Raw genomic sequence first — 27,240 nt, 5'->3', positions numbered from 1 at the left:
GCACCTCCACATGCCAAAGCGCCTGGACAGCACCTCTGGTCAAAGCAATAACGTTGGAACCCAATCAGGAACGTAGCATGGTGGTCAACTTTGAGATGTGCTCTTGATGGTGGGGGGAAACCAATAAACCATTTTCCAGGGTCAATGTGTTTAGATACAGAGTGAGGGCAGGGAAATGAATGTTCACCTTAGGTGAGATGAAATAAGCATTCAAAAATCATTTGAAGGGCTTGGCTTTTGCACTGTGTGAAGAAGCAGGTCAGGGAAAGTGCTCTCAGTTTGCAAGAGCAATCCAGCTGATTCCACCTTTATTTACAAGCCAGACAAGGCGTTTTACCTCACAGCCAAGGTCACCACTGGTAAAGAACTTCTCCTGGAGCATGTGCACCTTTTAGGCCTACTGAGCTGTGGAAGCCATGGCTTAAATTTTCAGCTATGGCACTGACTGACTGCCATCAACTTCTGGCCACCCATCCATGATATCTAGAGGACCCCAGGAGGGATGCAACCCATCAGCCCACCATCTCTTAAGCATTCTAAACCACAAAATATCACCGGGCCTACCACGTGGCAGGATACGCTAAGAGTATGACTGATGTGGTCATGATCCACTCCCAGCATCTCCTCTAATTCCTTTCCAAAGGAATCAATATTATCTGTTACCCCCACATAGGACTGAGTGTGCTAGAATAGAGACCAGACTTCTCCTCCTTCACCTCCACACTCACAAGCAAAGTAGCATCCATAAAGAAGGTGGCAGACCTGTAGATGTCACAGCAAATAAACAAGCCCCACACAGCTCTAGCGATGGAAATGCAAAAAAAAGTTAGGGGTGGCATAATATGGCAAAACAAAGAAAATAGTTTTTATTTAAGTAGTCAAATATAATAAAACTATATAAATTTGGCATTGCTTTTAATCGTACTGACCCACAAAATAAGGTGACCCTGTCATTTTTTAGCATACAGTGAATTCTGTAAAAACTAATCCCAAAAAACATTGGTGGAATTGTGTTTTCTTCCAATTTCACCCCGCAAAGAATTTTTTTCCTTTCCCCCTGTTTTCCAATACAAGATTTGGTAAATTAAGTGATGCCAATAAAAAAATACAACTCCTCATACTGCTGTGTGGATGGAAAAGTAAATAAAGTTATGGCTCTTGGCAGAGGAAAAATAAAAAATATATATATATAAAAATAGGATTCTGAAAAGATTCTAGTAGTATATAGCACCATATAGGCAAACCTGTTAAAGGGGTTATGCCGTGGTTAATGTAAACAATTAAAATCAGACATCATTGAGTACATGACCATCACTTTCTAACAATGATAAAGCCAGCAATGTACCTCACATGGAACCAGAGATCTTACCCATTCAATCCTCCAAATGTTCTGCTAGATAATCTTCAGCCTGACAGCTCAGAGGGCATGTCCTTTCTGCTGCAGCCCTCTCCCTATGACTGCAAAAGCTTCTAACAGAACATATGGCTGGTGACAGCTGAAGATTTAAACTGAGCATGTACGACCAGCTCAATGAGATGGACAAAAAAATAAGGAAAAGAAAAACAGCAGGTGGCGCTATACAGATGCATTTTATTGAATAACTCAGTAGCTATGCTAAGTTTTTTTTTAAGTACATGCAATTACAAAAGTATACAGATCCAGGCGCTGGTTTAAAAATGTGGAATATGCTTTATGGCACATCCCCTTTAAGCAATAGGAAAAGCAATACTATATTGTGTCACCAAGCAGAGGTTATGGCTGGTATTTACAATGCACCCGTTCTTACTACAATTGTATGTGACTAATTTGATGTCTGTATGGTTGGGGAACGGTACTAGTGATGCCACATAGTGCACTGGTTCATGCGTCTTCAGGGACATGCAGGCCTGGAACACAGACTGAATGAAAATTTTGGGAGGGAAATGCCAGCCTCGTGACAGCACAATCTGAATGGCCAATTGTTTTTCTCCCTATAGCATCAATGGCCAATCTGCCCCTGGATTTTCACTAACCGGTCCAAGAAGATAAGTGTCACTAAATGTATGTGACAGCTGCTTATCTACACTGGCAGGGACGAAACTACATTACCAGGCAGAGTGACAAAAAATACGTATAATGTATACAATAGCTAAGGGCGGAATGCAAAACGGAAGCCTTTAAGAGGCATTCCATTTTGCCCCATCCTTATAATGGGGACATATACCGGTTCTGTTTGGTTCCATTATACATGATGGAAAAAATAGTCCTGTTGACAGGAGACAGAAGATCAATATTGTAATTGCAATAGTGCAAATCTATTGCTATGGTCAAAAAGAGGGACATTCAAGTAGGGACTGTCCCTCCACAGGAGGGACACTTGGGAGGTATGGCTGCTGCCAATATATTAATTCCTGCTGCCGGTACTAATGTCATCTTCCACTCCCCCCACCAGCCACCTTCAGGAGTGATATTATGTTATACTGGTGCCTAAGGTTTGACTACTCTGCTTATCTCAGAAGTGCAGGCCTGCCTACAAGGTCAGTTTTCTGCCAGGTCCGTGTTATAGGTGCCCATCTTCACTGAATGGATCCAATTCCGTGGGTGCAGTACTAGTAAATGACCAGGAGAGGGACTGCAGCTCAGCAGCCTTCTAGCTGTAGAATCAGAAATAGCCAGTAGAGGGAGACAGAGTCTGCATTTATGAGGAGGTTTGTCCCCGGCCGGCTCCCATAGCGTGATGTCTGCTCTCAGGGCTGTATGAGTGAGACAACTGCAGTTACGCAGGTAACACGATGACACGTTGTACTCACTGCAGCCATACGGAGCACACAGGGCGCACAACTGCGACACTTCTATCAAGCTCACACAGGTAAGACAGCTACTCACAAGGACACAGTACAGCACCTGATACAGAGGTAACAATGGAGACAACTACACATTGTGACACATATACACTGTACAACACCTGATACAGAGGAAGGGAGACAACTACACAATGTAACACATATACACAGTACAACACCTGATACAGAGGTAACAATAGAGACAACCACACAATGTAACACATATACACAGTACAACACCTGATACAGAGGTAACAATGGAGACAACCACACAATGTAGCACATATACACAGTACAACACCTGATACAGAGGTAACAGTGAGGCGACAACTACACATTGTGACACATATACACTGTACAACACCTGATACAGAGGAAGGGAGACAACTACACAATGTAACACATATACACAGTACAACACCTGATACAGAGGTAACAATAGAGACAACCACACAATGAAACACATATACACAGTACAACACCTGATACAGAGGTAACAGTGAGGCGACAACTACACAATGTAACACATATACACAGTACAATACCTGATACAGAGGTAACAGTGAGGCGACAACTACACAATGTAACACATATACACAGTACAACACCTGATACAGAGGTAACAGTGAGGCGACAACTACACAATGTAACACATATACACAGTACAATACCTGATACAGAGGAAGGGAGACAACTACACATTGTAACACATATACACAGTACAACACCTGATACAGAGGTAACAATGGAGACAACCACACAATGTAACACATGTACACAGTACAACACCTGATACAGAGGTAACAGTGAGGAGACAACCACACAATATAACACATATACACAGTACAACACCTGATACAGAGGAAGGGAGACAACTACACAATGTAACACATATACACAGTACAACACCTGATACAGAGGTGACAATAGAGACAACCACACAATGTAACACATATACACAGTACAACACCTAATACAGAGGAAGGGAGACAACTACACAATGTAACACATATACACAGTACAATACCTGATACAGAGGAAGGGAGACAACTACACATTGTAACACATATACACAGTACAACACCTGATACAGAGGTAACAATGGAGACAACCACACAATGTAACACATGTACACAGTACAACACCTGATACAGAGGTAACAGTGAGGAGACAACCACACAATATAACACATATACACAGTACAACACCTGATACAGAGGAAGGGAGACAACTACACAATGTAACACATATACACAGTACAACACCTGATACAGAGGTAACAAGGGAGAGACAACCACACAATGTAACACATATACACAGTACAACACCTGATACAGAGGTAACAATAGAGACAACCACACAATATAACACATATACACAGTACAACACCTGATACAGAGGTAACAATAGAGACAACCACACAATATAACACATATACACAGTACAATACCTGATACAGAGGTAACAAGGGAGAGACAACCACACAATGTAACACATATACACAGTACAACACCTGATACAGAGGTGACAATAGAGAGACAACCACACAATGTAACACATATACACAGTGCAAGACCTGATACAGAGGTAACAATAGAGAGACAACCACACAATGTAACACATATACACAGTACAACACCTAATACAGAGGTGACAATAGAGAGACAACCACACAATGTAACACATATACACAGTACAACACCTGATACAGAGGTGACAATAGAGACAACCACACAATGTAACACATGTACACAGTACAACACCTGATACAGAGGAAGGGAGACAACTACTCAATGTAACACATATACACAGTACAATACCTGATACAGAGGTGACAATGGAGAGACAGCTACACAATGTAACACATATACACAGTACACCACCTGATACAGAGGTAACAGTGAGGAAACAACCACACAATGTAACAGATATACACTGTACAACACCTGATACAGATGTAACAATGGAGACAACTACACAATGTAACACATATACACAGTACACCACCTAATACAGAGGTGACAATGGAGAGACAACCACACAATGTAACACATATACACAGTACAACACCTGATACAGAGGTAACAGTGAGGAGACAACCACACAATGTAACACATATACACAGTACAACACCTGATACAGAGGTAACAGTGAGGAGACAACCACACAATGTAACACATATACACAGTACACCACCTAATACAGAGGTGACAATGGAGAGACAACCACACAATGTAACACATATACACAGTACAACACCTGATACAGAGGTGACAATGGAGAGACAACCACACAATGTAACACATATACACAGTACAACACCTGATACAGAGGTAACAGTGAGGAAACAACCACACAATGTAACACATGTACACAGTGCAACACCTGATACAGAGGTAACAGTGAGGCGACAACCACACAATGTAACACATATACACAGTACACCACCTAATACAGAGGTGACAATGGAGAGACAACCACACAATGTAACACATGTACACAGTACAACACATGATGCAGAGGTAACAATGGAGACAACTACACAATGTAACACATATACACTGTACAACACCTGATACAGAGGTAACAGTGAGGAGACAACCACACAATGTAACACATATACACAGTACAACACCTGATACAGAGGTAACAATGGAGACAACTACACAATGTAACACATGTACACAGTACAACACCTGATACAGAGGTAACAATGGAGACAACTACACAATGTAACACATATACACAGTACAACACCTGATACAGAGGTAACAGTGAGGCGACAACTACACAATGTAACACATGTACACAGTACAACACCTGATACAGAGGAAGGGAGACAACTACACATTGTAACACAATGACACATTACAACACCTCATACAAAGGTAACAGTGCCATAGTGATATACAACACATAAGGATGCCTTCACACACGGCAGATTTTGTGGCAGAAAATGCCACGACTGAAAATCAGTTCCATTCATTTGTTTCGGGCAGCAAGCGCATGGATCTCTGCAAGCCCCATTAAGTTGAATGGAATTTGTTTTCAGTCGCAGAACTGTAATGACGCAAGTAACATTACAGTGACACCCGCACCCACTATGTGCTGCACGACATGACACATCCGGCCCAACAGTAAAGGTCAGTGACGCAACACAATGTACAGCTGCCTTTTCTCTGTCAGCCGCAGCCGCCCCCATTGTGGAGTTTTTGTTGGTTTTGTCATTGTAGATTCTTGTGAGATTGTTCATGTGCTGACAGTGTTGATGGTCAAGCTGTGACGTCATCTGGTTGACAGCCGACCCCCTGTACAGGAGCAGCATTGATCCCGTACTGTCAGGCTCATGTATTTTTGGGTGCATTTTTAACTCAGAAATGTGACCAAATCCTTGGGGTGTATTCACATGGTTTACCGCTACTAGTGCTGCAAATCCTAGCAAAACTATGGAATTTTTGATTAGCAGTATTTACACTTTGAGCACAATGTGTGGATATAACGCAAGGGTGGGTTTATGGAATTGTGGCTGAGGTGTAGTTAAAAAAATGCATCAAAACCACATCTGAAAAAAATAGTATGTCACTGTTCATAAACATGAATTGGTACTTATGCACTATTTTTTATTTGGTTTTATGTTGTTGTTTTTTTAAAAAAACACAGAAAAATACATGGGCGCAATTCACACGACCATATTGTTGGTCTGTATACGATCTGCATTTTTTGCAGATCAGATGCTGACCCATTAATTTCTATATGTCCGCAAAAAACAACAACTCCTTGGCATGACCTGTATTTCAGTTCATCCTGTACTTCCTGGTTCATGAACAGAATACCATTACTACAGTGAAGTGACACACAGTAAGGAGGACAAAATGGAGGGAGTAATAATAATACAAATGTACATAGTGGAGTCACATTATTATGACCACCAGCTAATATCCAGAGTAACCACCGTATGCAGCAGCAGCTGGACGGGCTGGGAGAGACTCAATAAGGTCTTGGTAGTTTCTTTTTTTTTAAGCCCGAGGTACGTGCTCTGTACACTAGTGCATCAAAATTGTGCAGCATGCCACACAAAAACATGCACTAGATCATGTCCATTGCAGGCCCTCTCCATAAGAAAAGGGCTTCCCCCATAAACCAATCCCAGTCCCTCCGGGCCAGAAGCCTCCTGCAAGGGACCAGGACTAGGGCCATCCCACAGCCAAAGCTGGAGAAATGCCAGTCTTGCTCTGGCTGCCACCCCAGGTGTTGTCCAAGAGCCACAAGTCCAGGTCCTGGTAGGTTGTCCAAGGTATCTGGAGCCATGCTGACTACAGTGCATCCCACAGCTGCTGGAGGGTGCATGGGGAAGGAATCCATAGAGAGAGCACGACGATCGAGGGGGTCCACAGATGCTCAGTTGGGTTTAAGTCTGGGGAATTGGGGGCCAGGGTAGTAGTTGGAAGTCTTAGTCCTGCTCTTCCTACCAATACTGGACATCTCTAGCAGTGTGACTTGTCACATTATCTTACTGGAAGATCTCATTCGCCCCACGGAAGACAATCGGCATGTATGGGTGTATGTGATCTGCAAGGGTGGATTCGTACCCAAATCCATCACAATACCAAAATTTTGATTTGATTTTGATACCATAAAAAAGTATTGCGATACTCCGATACCATGCGGAAAAAAAACCACCAAAAAAGCTGCGTGATTTCCGCCTTTTATGGAACGTCCGGCCCATAATAGAACCGTCCTATCCTATTTTTTGGGAGACGAGGTGGAAAATTCCCTACGTCCTATGACAGCACCAGGAGAGAGGGTCCTCTGCCCAGGACAGGAAACCCACAGGTATTTAAGAAGGAGGGGCCTCTCCATCCCTCAGTGGTTTCCTGTCCTGGGAGAGGATTACTACAGTTATCCCGGTGGAGAGTAGTTTCTCTCCGTGCTGTGATATGCCGGCTGGGCTGGGGAGTGTGCTGGGTGAGTTCCCTGCTACGCACTCCCTCAAGATTAGAGAGAATGTACCTCTGGGCCTCCTGGTTGATCTTCCGGACTCTGGCAGCGGGTACGGCCAACTCTGTGAGAGGGTTGGGAGCGGAGGATAGCGCCTCTCGTCTCTGGTATCACAAGACCGTGTAAACCTACAAAACCTCTCTGTCTTCCGCTGACAGCACTACACTCCACCTGGGGCCACACACAATGTCTTAACAAAAAAAACTGTGGGACCAATTATCAAGAAATATATCAACTTTATTATAATAATGTATATAAAATATGGAAGATAAAAAGGCAAGCTGGAAAAGGATATTCCTTCTCTGTATATCCTTTTCCAGCTTGCCTTTTTTTCTGACATATTTTATATACATTATTATAATAAAGTTGATATATTTTTTGATAATTGGTCCCACTGTTTTTTTTTGTTATGACATCGCGAGACCGTGGGCTGGTGGCCGGGAGCGAGATCTCGCAACACTTTGTTCCCGGGAGGCTGGAGCGCGGGAAATTCAAATCTTCACCGCACTTAAGCGCAGCTAGAGCGGCCCTGTAAATCCTTGCTGTACAACTGTCCTCTGGCAGCATGGAAGATGCTGGAGAGGCGCACAAGAACCCGTCTACTCCTACACCTGCGGCATTGTTTGGAGAGTATGTACGGTATGTGGTCCCCCCCTCCTTTATATGTGCTTATGGTGTCATATTGTCTTTCAGAATAAGCCCAGGAAGGTGAAGGCTAAGGCAAAGCATAAGGAGTGTGGGATATGTAAGACCAGATTGCCCCCTACCTATGTTAAATTGCTTTGTTGTTGTTCCTGCATATAAAATACTATTGCAGAAAAATCCACGTCAATGTTGAAGTGTATGAAAAAGTTGATCAGAGAGGAAGTAGGTAATGCCCTAAAATCTTAGAAAGAAGGTTATAGAAGTAAAGATAAGTCCCCGTCTGTGCATGATTATTCTGACATCTCAAATTCAGAGGATAATGTCTCGGCGGAGAGTGGTGAGGTCTTGTCCACCTCGTCGTCTGAAGAGGATAGGGGTGGTAGACCATTCTTCCCTATCCAGGATGTGGATCAGCTTCTAAAGGCCATCAGGGCCACTATGAATATCGAAGATCCCAAGGAAGTGACATCAGTTCAGGATGTAATGTTTGATGGATTGGAAGGTAGGAAAAATATGTATTTTATATATTTTTTTCATTTACAAGAATGTGGCAGCTATGATAAAAAATGAGTGGAAGAACCCGGATAAGCGTAACTTTATTTCCTCGTCTGTTAAGTGCAAATACCCCTTTGACAACACTGACTCAGTACTATGGGACCCTGCTCCAAAGATTGATGTGCCGATTGCTAAGGTGTCACACAGGTCATCTCTACCATTTATGATTTGGGACAGCTTAAGGACGCTATGGACAGGAAAGATGATAGCTCCTGAGACAGACCTGGGAATAGGCGGGGTCCTCCCTTAAGCCCAATATCACGGCAACATGTACTGCTAGGGCTCTGATTTTGTGGGTTGAGAAGTTAACTGATCAGAGATAAGATTCCTATGGACTAGTTGTTAGAATCTATCCTTTTTATTGCCAAAACGGCAGATTTTCTGGCGGATGCTTCCGCCGACGCTGTTAGATTGTTTGTCCTTTCATCTTTCCTGGGTAATTCTGCTTTTAGGGCCCTTTGGCTTAAGAATTGGTCAGGGTACGTGGCTTCTAAAAATCAGCTCTGTAATATTCCGTGTGATGGGAAATATCTTTTCGGTTCTGCTTTAATGATATTCTTGAAAAAGGGGAGGTAGAAAAAAGGGGTTTCCCTCTATCTTTCGTAAACAGGAAGGTTCCTTTAGTCAAAATAGAAGGTTTTCCAGTAGAGAAAAGTCTAAATAAAAGAGATTCCAAGTAGAAGTTTTCCTCCTCAAGATCTAGGGGTTTCCAAAAAAGACAACCCCCAATGATGCCAGGGTTGGGGGGAAGGCTATTGGACTTCCTCCCAGCCTGGTGCAAAATTACCAACAGTGCTTGGATTTTGGAGTCTTTACAGGTAGGATTCAAACTAGAATTCAAAGGTCTTCTCCCAGAAAAGTTCTTAGTAGCAGAGGTAGGTCGGGGGAGCTCAGGAGGCTTTGGAGAAAGAAATAAGAAAGCTTATTCTAAAGGGTGCGCTAATCTCCTATCCTCCATCAGAAGAAGGTACAGGGGGGAAGGGGTACTACTTCAGACTTTTTTGGGTGAAAAAAAAGCCAAGTGGGAGAGTTCAGGACCATCATAAACTTAAGAGGGTTCAAGATGGAGACAATGAAGTTGGTGGTGGACCTCTTGTACAAGAACTGTTATATGGTGGGTCTAGACATAGGGCTATCATCTCCTAATATGGCCAGCTCACCAAAAATACTTGAGTGACCAGGAAGATAGAATTGTCCTTAGGCTTGACCCAGCTTTTCTTGCCATAGTGGTGTCCAGTTTTCATAAGACTCAGGAAGTAGTTCTTCTATCTTTTTGCCCCAATCCTAGGTGCCATAAGGAATTGGAGTTCAGTTATTTGGATGTCAGGAAGTATGTTTTAGCCTTCCTAGATGCTACTAGGGAATGGAGGAAATCAGGGGCCCTATTCGTTCAGTATGTTTGCCCTAATAAAGGGATGTCTGCTAGCAAAAGTTCCCTAGCTAGGTAGATTAAGCAGGCTATCTGTCTAGCTTATGTTTCCTTACAGAAGCCAATACCTACAATGCGGCTACCTGGTCTTTTGCCCTTACTGTTTATAAGCACTATAGACTGGACCTTTCCTCTGTTTCTGACCATTCTTTCGGTCACAAGGTTCTACAAGCTATTATCCCACCTTAAGTTCTATCTCTGGAATCTCTCCTGGTGCTGTCCTACGAGAAGAGGAAAAATGATTATTACTCTTACCGGTAATTAGATTTTCCTGAGTCCATGACATCACCCTCATTTCCCCCCTTTTGTTTCATGGTGTTGGTGATGTGTCTTGGTTTTGGTTTTGGTTATGGTGCATCGGGTGAGACGAAAAAAAAAGAGAAAAGAGTTTGATGAATTAAAACCATGTGGATTCAGATGGATCAGAAGCATGGATTTCGGGGGTGCTCTCATTCGTCTCTAAAAACCACAGAGGGATAGAGAGGCCCCTCCTTCCTAAATACCTGTGGGTTTCCTGTCCTGGGAGGACCCTTTCTCCTGGTGGTGTCATGGACTATTTTAATAGTTCAGACTTTTTTAGACATGGTGATCCTAATATGTTTATTTTTTATTGTTTTATATATTTTATATGTAAAATTGGGAAAGGGCGTGATTTAGATTTTTTTTTTTTTTTTTTTTTTTTTTTTTTTTAATAGTCTGTTAATTTTTTACTTTTTATTTTGAACCACTTCCCAACCGCTCATTGACTATAAATGTCTTGGGTGGTCGGGTTTATTTATGATCAGACGTTTTAGAACATCTTTTCAGAGATGACAGCTGCACGCTAATGCTCTTATTGTGTAAGGCTACTTTCACACTAGCGTTCGGAGCGGGTCCGTCTGATGTTTCATCAGACGGATCCGCTCCTATAATGCAGACGTTTGCATCCGTTCAGAACGGATCCGTCTGCATTATAACTTAGAAAAATTTCTAAGTGTGAAAGTAGCCTGAGCGGATCCGTTCAGACTTTACATTGAAAGTCAATGGGGGACGGATCCGCTTGAAGATTGAGCCATATGGTGTCATCTTCAAGCGGATCCGTCCCCATTGACTTCCATTATAAGTCTGGACGGATCCGCACGGCCAGACGGACACCCGAACGCTGCTTGCAGCGTTCAGGTGTCCGCTCACTGAGCAGAGCGGAGGCTGAGCGCTGGCAGACGGATGCATTCTCAGTGGATCCGCCTCCACTGAGAATGCATTAGGGCCAGACGGCTGTGTTCAGGGCCGCTTGTGAGCCCCTTCAAACGGAGCTCACGAGCGGACACCTGAACGCAGGTGTGAAAGTAGCCTTAAACGTAAAAAAAATAATTAATAAAAAAAATAGACTTTTTTGTAGAGCCAGTTGTTAAACATGGCAATGCCAAATATATCACATAATCTACCCCATCAAGTGAACATCGTAAAAAAAAATATATATAATACAAATTACTCCAAAACAGCTTTTTTTTTTTTGTCAACTCCCCAAAAAAACAAGCCCTCTCACAAGACCATAGCCAGAAAAATCGCAACACAAAAACATGAGTTGTTCTAAAAAAAACTTGTTATTGTATTAAGATGGAAAAATGACCCCAAACTGCTTTTTTTTTTTTGTAACTTCACCTCCCCAAAAATGAGATAAAAAGGGACCAGAAAGTACTCCAAAATGGTGCCAATAAAATTGACAGCTTGCCTCGCACAAAATAAGCCCTCACACAGCTCAGTCAACAAAAAATGTAAAAGTTATCACTCTTAAACACCATGACAGAAAATTCCATGTTAGAAAATCCAGATGCCACTCCTTCCCTTCTGAGCCCTGGCATAGCTCAAAATAACAGTTTACAACCGCAATTGGGGTGTTACTGTATTCAGGAGAAAATGGGTAGCAAATTGTTAGCTAAGGTAGCAAAGGGATATTCTCTGGTTATCTTTTGTGAAAAAGAAAGTTTGGGGCTAAAGCACAATTTTCTTGTAAAAAAAAAATTTTCATTTTCACAGCCAAGTATTATACATTCTATGAAAAGCCTGTTGGGTCAAGTGCTCACTACACCCCTTAAAAATTCCTTGGGTGGTGTAGTTTACAAAATGTTGTCACTTTTTGGGGGTTTTCACTGTGGGGTTACCTCAAGGTCTTTTTAAAATCTGCCCACCAAAAACCATATGGCACTCCTTGCCTTCTGTGCCCTGCCGTGTGACCATACAGCAATTTACGACCACATATGGGCTGTTTCTGTAAACTCTATTTTGCTTTACTTCCTGTGGAATACTTAGAGCGTTAACAACATTTCTACAACCAGTTTTGAATAGTTTGAGGGGTGTCGTTTCTGAAATGGGCTAATTTATGGGTGGTTTCTATTATGTGAGCTCCTCAAAGTGATTTCATAACTGAACTGGTCCTTAAAAAAGTTGATATTGGAAATGTTCTTAAATTTTTTTAAAATTGCTTCTAAAATTCTAAACCTTTTAACATCCTAAAAAAATTAAATAACATTACTAAAATGATGTGGGGGTTAGGCCGCACAACCCTATGCAGGTGCTCATTGCTATGGCGAAATACAGATACAAACGCAAAAAACACACATGCAAACCAGCAGAGTGCTGGTTTGCAGAGTGCGATTGCATTTGTGTTTTTGCATTACTAAAATGATGCCAACATAAAGTAGACATATGGTGGATGTTAATTGAGTATTTTATGAGGTATCACTATCTGTCTTAGGGCTCATGCACACAACAGTATGTATTTTACGGTCTGCTAAAAATGGAATGGAACGGCTGGCCCCTGATAGAATAGTACTATCCCTGTCCGTAATGCGGACAATAATAGGACATGTTCTATTTTTTTTGCGGAACGGAAATACGGAAACGGAATGCACACTGGGGACCCACTGAAATGAATGATTCCGTATACAGTCCAGAAAAAAAACGGAACTGACACAGAAAGAATATACGTACATGTACATGAGCCCTCAAAAGCAGAGAGATTCAAATTTAGAAAACAGTGCATTTTTTTCAAATTTTTGTTAACTTTTGGATTTTCTTTATAAATAAAGGTAAAACAAATTTGACTCAAATTTACCATTAACATGATGTACAATGTGTCACGAGAAAACAATCTCAGAATGGCTTGGATAAGTAAGTGTTCCAAAGTTATTACCACATAAAGTGATACATGTCAGATTTGCAAAATTTGGCCTGGCCAGGAAAGGGGCAAATGGCCCAGTCTGGAAGTGGTTAATAACTGTTAGTCCCCTTAGGGGCTAGAACCCTTGAATAACATGCCTGCCACTTGTGATTAACCCTTAATACACTGTCCCTGCTGCACTGTCCTTTGTGCACACAACAGCAGGGGGCTTACCATGGATGGCTTGAGCAGCGTCCTGGCTGCCATGGTAACCGATCAGAGCCCCGCGATTTCACCGCTGCCACTGCGCCACCAATGCATATAAGTAACCCCTTAATACAAATGTAGACGGCCTTAATAACAGAGATCCCGCCGAACCGTGTCAATTAACCCCTCAGGTGCCACACCTGAAGGGTTAATTGAGCGGGATTGCTGTTCTCTGTCATTGAGGCTGGGTGCCGGATATGTGATATGGCCAGCACCCACTGCCTACATTTGCATTAAGGGGTTCATTATATTTATTGGTGGTGCAGTGGCCAACAGGCCCCCCTCTCAATCTTTTCATTGGTGGCAGTGGCGGCCGGGTCACAGTGGGGAGGGACTCCCTCCTTCCCTAGTTTGCCAGCTGAGGAGAACATGGTGTGCGCCGAGGGCATGTTCTCTAAAAGATTCTATATCCCAGTATTGGATCAATCCGGGTGCAAGAGTATTGATTAGGTATCGAAAGTTGGATACCTGGTGCAACCCTACTTGAGCGTGCCTTCCACATGGATGAGTAGGTCCATAGAATGCAATGAAAACATTTCCCAGACCATAACGCTGCCACCACCAGTTTGTGCTCCTCCAGCAATGGTTGCAGGGTGTTTGTTCTCTGATGTTAATCACCTGACACGCCAACGTCCATCCGTTCGATGAAGCAGAAAACGTAATTCACCGGAGAAGGCAACCCTTTACCAATCAGCGGAGGTCCAATTCCGGTACTGCCATGAATATTGTAGCCCCCATTGTAGCAGTGCTGATTCGGTTTCCACATCGCTTATTGACAACGATGCCATTTGTCCCCTCACGATACACTTTCTGCACAGCAGCAAGTGAACAGTTCACAATATGCTCAGTTTCAGAAATACCGCCACCCTTGGCCTGAAAGCCAATAATCATCTCTTTTTACAACTCTGATAAATCGTCCCTTTTACCCAGGACAGGACGAGGGATATGTCTGCAGACAGCCTGTCACACACCTCATATACCCACCAAGCCAGCTCGCCACACGGGACTTCTTCATGTGCTACACGCTGCCAATGTCGAAAGTAGGAAGTAGTTAGAATAACGTGACTCGACTGTGTGTGCGCTGTTCTGGAACTAGGAAAAGTTGCATAAGGAACCGATACTTAGTGGATGTCATCAGCATCTGTTATTTACCTGGGGGATGTCAGACACAAATAGAATATTAATAAGAGCTAATCACAAGTGGCAGGCATGATGTGCATTTTGGTGCTGTGAAAGACTTGACTTTTTTGCGGTGTGAAGGCACGGCCAGAAACGCCACGGAAGCACTCCGTAGTGCTTCTGTGGGGTTCCGATCCATGCCTACGCCTGGCATCCCTGTGATTGCGGACCCATTCAAGTGAATGGGTCCGGGATCCGTGATGCAGAATGCCGGTGCCCATGTACTGCGTACCCACTGTATGCGGGCCGCATTACGGCCACGGGGGGCACACTGGAGCCCATAAGGACAAGGACGCTTCAGGATTTGGAGATTTCCCTAATTATTTGGAGTTATGATCTTCATGCTGCGTCTTTCTCTTGTGTTCTTACTACTAATCCTTCACATCCGTCCCACTGTAACAGTGACATCGAGAGGATTGTGCAAATGTCACCTACAAAATGACATTTGCATTTTTCTAGTAATCCACCTAAGGAGAGACGCCCCTGCCCTGTCCCCCACTTACCAAACAGACATGACGTTAACACATTGGGGGGGTCCTTTACTATCGGCGATATGCCAGTTTTTGGCATAAAAGAAAGTTACGTGACCCCGTTTTGTGACTTTTTAAAATGACAGTTTTTAGTCGCATGGGCGTTTTTGTGCCATCCTTGGCACTTGTGAGTGGTGGGGGCCTGGACTTCAGCCGTGACAAATTTACCGCCTTTTACTTCTGGACACAATTTACCCTGAAAAAGACGCAGGCGGTCAACACAGCGTAAAGGCGAACTCCCTGAAACGTGGGAGAATTCCTATTTATGTATTCAGTAAAAATGACAGATTATCAGACATTCTGGATTACTGGACCCCAGCGTAAGAATTCCCAACAGACTGCTGGTACTATGCAGTTTTATGTGGATATCTTCTGCTTCCTCTTGTGTCTTGGAGGGGGGGGGGGGTCTCCCAGCTCCCCAACCGTCACATTCCATCACGTCTGTATTCTTGACTTTATCCTGATGGATGTGGATGTTAATACTTCTGCAAACTTGCACTTTGCCTGGCAGTTAGTTTGTGCAGTGTCAGGACATTGATGACCTATCCTCAGCATAGGCCATCCTTATCAGATTGGAGGGGTCGGACCCCCGTCGCCCCCACCATCTGCTGTCTGAGGAGGCTGCAGCGCTCGTCTAGCTCGTACAGCTACTCGTCCCATTCACTCGGATGAGTACTAAGGACATGTCATCAGTATCCTGACACTGCACAACCCCTTTTAATTGCCAGGCAAAGTGCAAGTTTGCATAAGTATTAACATCCACATCTATCGGCATACAGACGAGGATACAGCAACAATGGGAGTGTCATCCATAGGTCACCAGGGTCCAGACACTGCGTAACCCCTTTTAAAGGGAGCAGCAGACGGTAGACAGATAAGCGGGCGCTGAGCGGCATAGGGCTGTCTGTTTTTGGAAAAGTGCCCTACTGGAAACTGGTGTATTATTTTAAGGGCTCATTCAGACGGACGTATGTTTGGTTCCGCACCCGTTCTACAATTTTGAAAGAGTGCAGACCGATTCATTTCAACGGGGATGCAAAAGATGCGGACAGCACACCATGTGCTGTTCGCATCCGTAGTTCCGTTCTTTGGCCCCGCAATTGCGGACAAGAATAGGCATTTTTTTTGTCATAGTGGATATAGGCCAGTATCCGTGTTTAATGGATCCGCAATTTGCAGATCGTAAAACACTACGGCCGTCTGAATGAGCCCTAAGAAACACAAATTGACCACAGACTTGAGGATCGGCCACATTGTAATAATAAAACAGAATGACCTATACCAGAGAGGAGAGATCTCTGGCCACAAGAGCTTACAATCTAATGCGGGAAGAGGACGAGGCATTCACAGTCCAGTAACTAGTGTATGTCTCCCAGTGGTTGTCACCCAGCTTTTCCCTAGTCTAATTAGGCATTCATGGCTCTAGGAAAGTGGTGGGACAACTTTGCTGTTACGGTAGCCATATTGGTTGTCACCTAGCTTTCCCATAAGACTCCTCGCCTAATTGATCACCTGCTGTGTTACTCCTTATAAATACTATAGAAAATAGTGACAGGCTAATCCACTACTCCGGTCTAATCGCACTCTTAAAAAAACTGCCGAGCATGGTAAAAGACCCCAAAGTGTGTGAATATTCCATATGGGCCATAGGTGAAGCATTCGCTAGTACAACTGCAGTAGTTCTCACTATAAGGGAAAGGGCATTTTACTGCTACAGGAGGAGTAGTCTTCATTACAGTTGGGGGGCAGTTGCTATTACAGGTGCAGTGGTCGTCACAACATGGAGCAGGTGTGGCTATAGGGGGCAGTAGTCGTCACAATAGGGGAGGGGGTAATTTGCTGCTATAGGTGCAGTAGTTGTCACTACATGGAGCAGATGCTGCTATAGGTGCAGTAGTCGTCACTACATGGAGCAGATGCTGCTATAGGTGCAGTAGTAGTCACTATAGGGGGGAGTTGCTACTACAAGTGCAGTGGTCGTCACTATAGGGGGGGGGGGGATTTGCCGCTACAGGGGGCAGTGGTCGTCACAACATGGAGCAGTTGTGGCTATAGGGGGCAGTAGTCGTCACAATAGGGGAGGGGGTAATTTGCTGCTATAGGTGCAGTAGTTGTCACTACATGGAGCAGATGCTGCTATAGGTGCAGTAGTCGTCACTACATGGAGCAGATGCTGCTATAGGTGCAGTAGTCGTCACTACATGGAGCAGATGCTGCTATAGGTGCAGTAGTTGTCACTACATGGAGCAGATGCTGCTATAGGTGCAGTAGTTGTCACTACATGGAGCAGATGCTGCTATAGGTGCAGTAGTTGTCACTACATGGAGCAGATGCTGCTATAGGTGCAGTAGTTGTCACTACATGGAGCAGATGCTGCTATAGGTGCAGTAGTTGTCACTACATGGAGCAGATGCTGCTATAGGTGCAGTAGTTGTCACTACATGGAGCAGATGCTGCTATAGGTGCAGTAGTTGTCACTACATGGAGCAGATGCTGCTATAGGTGCAGTAGTTGTCACTACATGGAGCAGATGCTGCTATAGGTGCAGTAGTTGTCACTACATGGAGCAGATGCTGCTATAGGTGCAGTAGTTGTCACTACATGGAGCAGATGCTGCTATAGGTGCAGTAGTTGTCACTACATGGAGCAGATGCTGCTATAGGTGCAGTAGTCGTCACTACATGGAGCAGATGCTGCTATAGGGGGCAGTAGTCGTCACAATAGGGGAGGGGGTAATTTGCTGCTATAGGTGCAGTAGTTGTCACTACATGGAGCAGATGCTGCTATAGGTGCAGTAGTCGTCACAACGGGGCAGCAGCTGCTGCTACAGTTGCAATAGTAGTCACTATAGGGGGGAGTTGCTACTACAAGTGCAGTGGTCGTCACTATAGGGGGGGGGGGAATTTGCCGCTACAGGGGGCAGTAGTCGTCGCTACAGGGGGCAGTTGTCGCAGTCCACACTGCGGAGATGGGCAGTTGCTGCTACCAGGGGGCAGTAGTGGTCAGTACAAGGGGCAGTTGCTGCTACATGTGCAGTAGTCGTCACTACAGGGGGCAGTAGTGGTCAGTACAAGGGGCAGTTGCTGCTATAGGTCCAGTAGTTGTCACTACAGGGGCAGTAGTGGTCAGTACAAGGGGCAGTTGCTGCTACAGGTGCAGTAGTCGTCACTACAGGGATAGTTGCTGCTACAGGTGCAGCAGTCGTCACTACAGGGGCAGTGGTGGTCAGTATAAGGGGCAGTTGCTGCTACAGGTGCAGTAGTCGTCACTACAGGGATAGTTGCTGCTACAGGTGCAGCAGTCGTCACTACAGGGGCAGTGGTGGTCTGTATAAGGGGCAGTTGCTGCTACAGGTGCAGTAGTCGTCACTACAGGGGGCAGTAGTGGTCAGTACAAGGGGCAGTTGCTGCTATAGGTGCAGAAGTCGTCACTACAGGGGCAGTAGTGGTCAGTACAAGGGGCAGTTGCTGCTACAGGTGCAGTAGTCGTCACTACAGGGATAGTTGCTGCTACAGGTGCAGCAGTCGTCACTACAGGGGCAGTGGTGGTCAGTATAAGGGGCAGTTGCTGCTACAGGTGCAGTAGTCGTCACTACAGGGGGCAGTAGTGGTCAGTACAAGGGGCAGTTGCTGCTATAGGTGCAGTAGTCGTCACTACAGGGGCAGTAGTGGTCAGTACAAGGGGCAGTTGCTGCTTCATGTGCAGTAGTCGTCACTACAGGGGGCAGTAGTGGTCAGTACAAGGGGCAGTTGCTGCTATAGGTGCAGTAGTTGTCACTACAGGGGCAGTAGTGGTCAGTACAAGGGGCAGTTGCTGCTACAGGTGCAGTAGTCGTCACTACAGGGGCAGTTGCTGCTACAGGTGCAGCAGTCGTCACTATAGGGGCAGTGGTCGTCAGTACAAGGGGCAGTTGCTGCTACAGGTGCAGTAGTCGTCACTACAGGGGCAGTAGTAATCAGTACAAGGGGCAGTTGCTGCTACAGGTGCAGTAGTCGTCACTACAGGGGCAGTGGTCGTCAGTACAAGGGGCAGTTGCTGCTACAGGTGCAGTAGTCGTCACTACAGGGGCAGTAGTAATCAGTACAAGGGGCAGTTGCTGCTACAGGTGCAGCAGTCGTCACTACAGGGGCAGTGGTCGTCAGTACAAGGGGCAGTTGCTGCTACAGGTGCAGTAGTCGTCACTACAGGGGCAGTAGTAATCAGTACAAGGGGCAGTTGCTGCTACAGGTGCAGTAGTCGTCACTACAGGGGGCAGTAGTGGTCAGTACAAGGGGCAGTTGCTGCTATAGGTGCAGTAGTCGTCACTACAGGGGCAATAGTGGTCAGTACAAGGGGCAGTTGCTGCTACAGGTGCAGTAGTCGTCAGACACTAATACAGATTCGGCAGTCATCACTGCAGGTTAACGTCCTTTGGGTGAGCCCACTTGCTGCCCCCTGAAATCTCCTCCTCCTTCTCATTCCATGTCCAGGAATAGAGCCCAGGCTGCCACCTCCCCCTAGTCCGTGGATGACTCTTGGGCACCCGTTGTTCCAGCCTCAGTTCCCCTTACATCATTTTCCTGGAGAAATCTGAGCTGTGACTAGACAGGGCTGGATATAACCTGAACGCACACAGCTGATGCCTGCTCTCCACCTAGGTGAGGTATGTCCTGTCGCTGTATGGTGACAAGGGATGGGCTCCTTCTATTTACATGTACGTTAGATTGTCAGCTCTTGTGTTGGACCCTTCCTGGCTGCATTGAGCCTGTTTTTTGCATCTGAATGTTGCTGTGATTTTGCTGCTCTTAAAGGTACAGGTCGCCTCACCAGTTTGTGTCTAGGAGGTACAGTATCTCACAAAATTGAGTACACCCCTCCCATTTTCGTAAATATTTTATTACATCTTTTCATGTGACAACACTGAAGATATGACACTTCAGTACAAATGTAAAGTAGTCAGTGTACAGCTTGTATAACTGAAAATTTGGTGTGCCCTCACCATAGCTCAACACACCATTAATGTCTAAACCGCTGCCAACAAAAGTGAGTACCCCCTTTCACTCCTCCATGACAACATCACGGAGCTGATGGATGTTAGAGACCTTGCGCTGCTCCAGCTTCCATTTGAGGATGCTAAATAGGGATTAGGTCTGGAGACATGCTTGCCCAGTCCAGCACCTTTACCCTCAGTTTTTTTAGGAAGGCAGTGGTCGTCTTGGAGGTAAGTTTGGGGTGTTATCATGTTGGAATGCTGCCCTGCGGCCCAGTTTCCTAAGGGAAGGGATGATGCTCTGCTTCAGTATGTCACAGTACATGTTGGCATTCATGGTTCCCTCAATGACCTGTAGCTCCCCACAGCCGGCAGCACTCATACAGCCCCAAACCATGACTCTGCCACCACCATGCTTGACTGTAGGCAGGACACACTTGTATTTGCACCCCTAACCTGGTTGCCGCCACACACGCTTGACGCCATCTGAACCAAATAACTTTATCTTGGTCTCATCAGACCACAGGACATGGTTCCAGTAATTCATGTCCTTAGTCTGCTTGTCTTCTTTGTGGGCTTTCTTGTACATGATCTTTAGAGGAGGCTTCCTTCTGGGATGTCAGCCATGCAGACCAATTCAGTTCAGTGTATGGACTTAGCACTGACAGGCTGACCCCTCACTCCTGTGACCCCTGCAGCAATGATGGCGGCACTCATACATCTATTTTGAAAAGACAACCTCTGGATATGACGCTGAGCCTGTGCACTCCACTTCTTTGGTCGACCATGGCGAGGCCTGTTCTGAGTGGAACCTTGTTAAACCGCTGTATGGTCTTGGCCAACGTGCTGCAGCTCAGTTTCAGGGTGTGGGCAATCTTCTTATAGCCTAGGCTAGTGATGGTGAACCGAGTGGCCAAACTGCATCCCATACCCACTTATTTATCATGGCACGTCAACCTGCATACTACAGTCCAATCTAGTATATCTTCCATGTACTTTATCATTTAGCTATAAAAGCCTGCCTACAATGTGCTGCTGCCTGTGCCGTGCGTAGTGTAGCTCTAAAAAGTCACCTCTGAATCGCAGTGTCTCTCCAATGTTTCCCTGAGGAAAACATTGTGAAATCTCTCACGCTTTACCTCATTATCGTAGCCTCTTCCTTTCATGGTCGCAACAAAAGGAACTTCGTATAGTGGGTGTGGTCAGCTATGTTAATTAGGTGGTGATTTGTGTTTCCCCTCCTCACCATTTCAAAATCCCTACCTGCTTTCAGTGGCTATGGGCTGATCAGAACGAATACCCAGTCTAGAGAATTGCCCGTGAGCATTACATCAGCATTACCTATCTCTCTTGTGTCCTGATGGTTTGCTACAATGTACCAGTGCAAGTAGAGTGCATCAGTCCGCAGTTCAGTTAAGAGAGGCTTGTCTGGACCGATGCATTGTAGCAGATCCTCAGCTGTGAGAAGTTTTATGTCTGCACTGGCTTTACGCCTCTGGATGTCATTGAAAAAACTTTTAGAAAGCTGCGGTAGAACTTTTTCATTATAGCGTGACTAAGCGTTTGCTGACATAAAGCGGAGGCCCCCTTTAACCTGTGTGATATGACTGGTGGTATCATCCAGATGTGACACAGTCTCTGAGCTGATGTCTTCCTTCCTCTCCTCCTTGCAGGGTCTTGATGATCTGAGCGCTCGCACCACCAGGAAGTGTCTGGCTCTGTAAGGTAAGAATGTCACTAATGTGGAGAGCTGCTGGAAACTCTGGGCCCGGGGTGGCCACTTCCCGATTCCTGCCTGTGCTGCCATGGTGACGCCTGCCTGCTTCTTGGCTGCCCTTCCCCGCAATCACCGCTATCTTGGAAAACAATCACTTTTTAGACCGGGGATGATTATTATTTTTTTTAATATTTCCAGTATAATCACAAAGAAAGCTCTATAGACGTTACGAGTGCGGATACAGGATCCCACAGCGGTGTAGGAACAGAGAGTCTTACTTTTCTTGCCAAAGGCTAATTTTTACTTTAGGGCCCAGATATTCATCCAGTGTCCCATCGGCTCCCAGCTTGTGGCCCCAGTGTGGTGAGTTTGTGGGGCCGTAGATCATTTATTACTGCTGGAGTAGCATAGGTGTAGCGTTGGATTAGGGTTATGGGGTTTTCCAGGGATGTGCATGGAAGGGGATAGGCACCTGAAAAGAGGAAGGAGATAAAGTAGGGAACTGATTGTGAATGTACCATTGTATGCTGTGAGTCCTAGTTCAGTTCTGTCGAGGTTTTGTTTTTCGGACCAGGGAGTAAACGTTGTATCTTCTGTCTCGCAGTCGATGGCTTCTGCCCTGCACCTAAAGTCAGAGAGGCCAACGCTGATAGAAGACGGCATTCCCCCAGCCAAGAAGCCCAGGTAAGTCACCCTTTATCTAGACCCTCCAAGTAAATGTTCCTTGTGGTCTCTCACATAGTATAGTATGGCTACAATGTAATGCCCAACTCCGCAACCTGTTACTGTACCCTCAACTGCGGGGGACGGGGGGGCAGAATAGAGGACATTTCAGGGTCATGTAATCTCAGACACAATCCTTCTTCCCAATTCTTTTTGCTATAGCTGTGTTATGAATTTTCTGTACCACACTATCACATAGACATAATATGGCAGTGTTATAAGAGCAAATGAAGGAACTGTTATTTGGCACCATATGGCTCTGTTATGTGTTCACTGTATAGCACGATAGGAAATATTTTAGGGCACTATGATACTGACACTATTAGATAAGCAGTCATTTGGCACTATCGTCTTATATAGGTTGTGTATTATTACTATTTATTTCCCACCTACTTTCACCTTTGCTACTTTGCACGGGTTAAACTTACAGAGGCGGCCACTTGTGCAAGGAATGCCTCCCCCCCACCTTCAGTAGCCCCTGCCAAAACTGAGGAGCCAGACCCCTACCAGTATCCGTCTCTAATCCCTAGAAGAACGCTCTTTTTCTCCAGGATCGTACAGTCTGTCCTCGACAGATCACTGAGCAGAAACGAGCAGGTTCTTAAGTCAAGCAGCATGCTGTAAAGTAATTCAGGAGAAGGGCACTACATGTGCAGGCGCCAAACGTATTAAAGCGTGTTGATGAAATGTTCATGATGGGAAAATCTACCCAGGATTTTGTGATGGAGTGAGGGGTTATCTCACATATAGTAATGCCTAAACGCATGCATGCATAAAAAAAAAAAAAGATTTCCTTATCATCCACCATGATGGCTACCATAGAGAGATGACCTATAGGGACCTCAGTGTTTTCCTGTCCCTATGGAGCACCTACACAGAGCACATCCGGCGGGAGGTATCGCTTTAAGAAAACAATTGTTAGGTACCTGTATTGTGCGGTATTGTTTCCCATCTCCCTCTGCTCTCCTGTGGTATATTCCAATGCTGGGCAGAGGTGTAGCACTTGAGGGAACTCATCCCTGTTATCGGGGGCCTGTTTTCCTTCCATCTCCCGGTGTCTCCCTTCTCTCCAGTGCGGAAGCAGACCGCCATGAGCACGGCACGCCGGCATCTCTACATGCTGCAGGTCCGACGCTATGGCATTTCCGGGTGGGGGTGGAGCTAGGCTACAGTGGACAGCACATACGCGTGCATACCAATGACGTCAGACGCCGCTCGGCATGTAAAGAGCGGCACTTTCGAATAATCATTGCCTCCACTGTGAAGTCCTGTCAGCTCCAGGAGATGTCTGCTCCAGACACCCCGGCAAGCCTCATGGAATCAGCGGATCCCCCCTCGGTCACTCCAACAGTGAGTTACCCTGTGGGGGATATGAAACAAATTGTTTCTTTCTGTGTGCCTTATACTTGCCTAATGCATAGTCGCTCCTCTCTTATAGGGGGCAAAAGCTAAGGTCAAGGCCAGAAACGCAAGGTGTGCTACTTGTCTGAGGGCGAAATTGTGGAGGACGCAAGAAAATTTTATTTTTCTTCTGAAAACATTGACGACCTTTTGGGAGCCGTACGGTCTACTATGGGCATCAAGGATGTCCAAAAGCCCAAATCGGTTCAAGATGAAATGTTTGGGGGACTTAGAACAAAAAAAATCTAAGGGACATGATCCTAGACGAATAGAGTGATGCTGAAAAGAAACTGGGTGTCTCTAGAAAATTTAGACAAAGATTGTTGTTTGACCCAGCGGAAACAAAAATCTTTAATGAGACACCAAAAATCGACGTTCAGGTCGCAAAGGTGGTAAAAAAGACTTCCCTCCCATTTGAGGACTCTTCACAATTATCTGACCCAATGGAGAGGAAAGCCGATTCTCTGCTACGTAAATGCTGGGAGACCTCCATGTTTGGTATTAAGACCAACATAGCAGCGACATCAGTTGCCAGAACTATGTATATCTGGCTTAATGAGCTTGAGAATCATTTAAAAAAAACAAGACTCCCAGGGAAGAAATCCTAGGTTCCATCCCCCTTCTTAGGTCCGCCACGGCCTTTTTAGCTGACGCCTCTGCGGAATCTGTCAGATTTGCCGCGAAGGACGCAGCTCTTTCAAACGCTGCAAGAAGGGCATTATGGGTTAAGTCCTGGGGGCGGCGACAGAGCATCAAAAGCCAAACTGTGCTCCATTGCCTTCTCTGGAGAGTATGTGTTCGGGCCTGTTCTCGACACAATCTTAGAAAAGGCAGCGGATACAAAAAAAGGATTCCCAGAAGAGAAAAAGAAAAAACCTTTTTGTCCCTACTCTTCCCAGTCAAAATCCTATAGAGGTAAAGGGAAGATAGGACGATGGAGTTATCCAAAAGGAGGCAAAGGCAGAATAAACAGAATAATCCCCAGAATAAACAGTCCGATAAGCAATGACACCAGCGTCGGGGGAAGATTGAGGAATTTTCTATCGCCATGGCAGAAGGTGACCCAAAATCCTTGGGCCCTAAATATAATCCAAAGCGGATACGGCATAGAATTTTCCTCAAAACCCCCAAAAAGATTTCAGGTGACATCCCACAGTCCGGGTGTGTTAAAAAAGATCTGGCAGGGAGTCTTAGACTTAAAAATTTCAGGTGTCATAGCAGAGGTGCCCAAGCCAGAAAGGGGGAGGGGGGGTATTACTCAAGACTATTCTTGGTCCAAAAACATGACAGATCCTCTCGTACCATCATAAATCTCAAGGAAAGGTTATAAATACTCTGAAATCCAGCTGTAAGAAAGTCACCACGGCTATTTATCTTAAAATATGGAAGAAATACTGCTCCTGGCTAGGGGATGCCTCTCCCAATAAATCTCCCCCTTGCATTCAGGAAATTTTAGATTTTCTCCAAAGGGGCCTGGACATGGGATTTAAAGCAAGTACGTTAAAAGTACAAATTTCCGCATTCGGAGCTTTCTATAACTCTGACCTATCCAGCCACATGTGGATTAGGAGGTTTATACGGGCAGCGTCCAGAATAAGACCGTCCCTTACCCCGAGGGTACCACAATAGAACTTAAACATAGTATTGAGTGGTCTGACAAGCCCCCATTCACACCTTTGTCAGACATCTCTATCAAACACCTGTCGTACAAGACGGCATTTCTATTTTTAAATTGGATCCGGGATTCCTTCCCAAGGTGGTATCAAACTTCCACAGGGACCAGGAAATCATTCTGCCATCCTTCGCTACAGACGTTCTTAGCCCAGATGAGACACAATTCCATCTCCTGGACGTAAGAGAGGCCATTATCCTGTATCTGACAGTCACCAAATATTTTAGGAAAGATGATAATCTCCTAGTTCAATTTGCAGGGCAGAACAAGGGGAAAAAAGTTTCCAAGGCCTCTATCGGGCGCTGGATTAAATCTACCATCTCATGCTATTAGTCCCTGATAGGTCTGTCTAGCCCGACCAACATTGGAGACCATTCCACCAGGGCAATGGCATCCTCTTGGGCAGAGAAAGCTGGCGTTTCACTGGATACCATCTGCAAAGCTGCTACCTGGTCAAGTATAAACACGTTCATAAAACACTATCTTGTTAATGTTTCAGCTGGGGCAGATTTGTCCTTTGGTCAAAAAATTCTGCAAGCTGATATTACCCCCCCTCCCCCCACCAAATAATCTGGTAGTTCTCTATGGTAGCCGTCTTGGTGGATGATAAGGAAAACCGTAATTAGACTTACCGGTAATTTTGTTTCCTTGAATCCACCATGACGGCTCTGTTATTCCCACCCTGTACATATTTAAGATCTGAGTATGACGTAATACTTAGGTTCTTTGCTTGCAAAAAATAAATAAAATATATATTTTATATATATATATCACTTGGTCTATACCAAGGCTGCACCCACTTTGGTAATTTGTAAAACACTGAGGGTGAGAGTGGGTGGTGGCCTTTTAAACTCTCTGTGTTCCTGCCCCTATAGAGGACAAAGGTCATCTCTCTATGGTAGCCGTCATGGTGGATTCAAGGAAACAAAATTATCGGTAAGTCTAATTGCAGTTTTATTTTATAACACATTTTAGCTCAATATCTCTGATGCCGATCTCCAAATTTTCTGCTTCCCTTCACAACCAGTTCCAAAATAAAATTGTGCCTCCAGCCTCCACTAGAGGGAGCTTACTACAGATTGATTTATACTGTACAGCTTCCACTATATATATTCATAGGTCACCTCCCCTTAGTGGCAGCTGCTGTTGAAAGCGTTCAGTGCCTTGTATTGTTCCGCCACCCTGGTTCAAGG

At 45.0% G+C, this 27,240-nt stretch overlaps 1 protein-coding gene and 1 long non-coding RNA gene across 14 annotated transcripts in view; one reads left to right on the top strand and one right to left on the bottom strand.

Moving 5' to 3' along the window:
- Positions 1-21,699, bottom strand: part of LOC122928687 — a 30,213-nt gene extending 8,514 nt beyond the window's left edge. The window contains exons 1-3 of the long non-coding RNA XR_006387918.1: positions 21,674-21,699; positions 14,828-15,008; positions 10,706-10,780 (exon numbers count right to left, since the gene is read on the bottom strand). This is a non-coding gene — a long non-coding RNA (uncharacterized LOC122928687). The remainder of the gene's footprint in view (positions 1-10,705; positions 10,781-14,827; positions 15,009-21,673) is intronic.
- The window catches only part of FAM118B (family with sequence similarity 118 member B), a 50,482-nt gene continuing 25,918 nt past the window's right edge, over positions 2,677-27,240 (top strand). For 2 of the 13 annotated variants that reach the window (XM_044281790.1, XM_044281789.1), the window contains exons 1-3: positions 2,679-2,849; positions 22,208-22,259; positions 22,856-22,935. In XM_044281790.1, coding sequence (XP_044137725.1) covers positions 22,859-22,935 — 77 coding nt within the window. In that variant the 5' untranslated portion in view covers positions 2,679-2,849; positions 22,208-22,259; positions 22,856-22,858. Of the gene's footprint in view, positions 2,850-8,309; positions 8,461-8,514; positions 8,567-19,833; positions 20,208-21,799; positions 21,854-22,207; positions 22,260-22,372; positions 22,615-22,855; positions 22,936-26,922; positions 26,984-27,240 lie in introns of those variants that run through there. The other 11 variants (XM_044281787.1, XM_044281782.1, XM_044281780.1 and 8 more) reach the window with 11 other exon arrangements.

The sequence above is a fragment of the Bufo gargarizans genome, chromosome 2 (assembly GCF_014858855.1).
Source record: "Bufo gargarizans isolate SCDJY-AF-19 chromosome 2, ASM1485885v1, whole genome shotgun sequence".
Lineage (NCBI taxonomy): Eukaryota > Metazoa > Chordata > Amphibia > Anura > Bufonidae > Bufo > Bufo gargarizans.
Note: the sequence above shows the minus strand (reverse complement) of the source record. Positions and strands in the feature narration are given on the sequence as shown.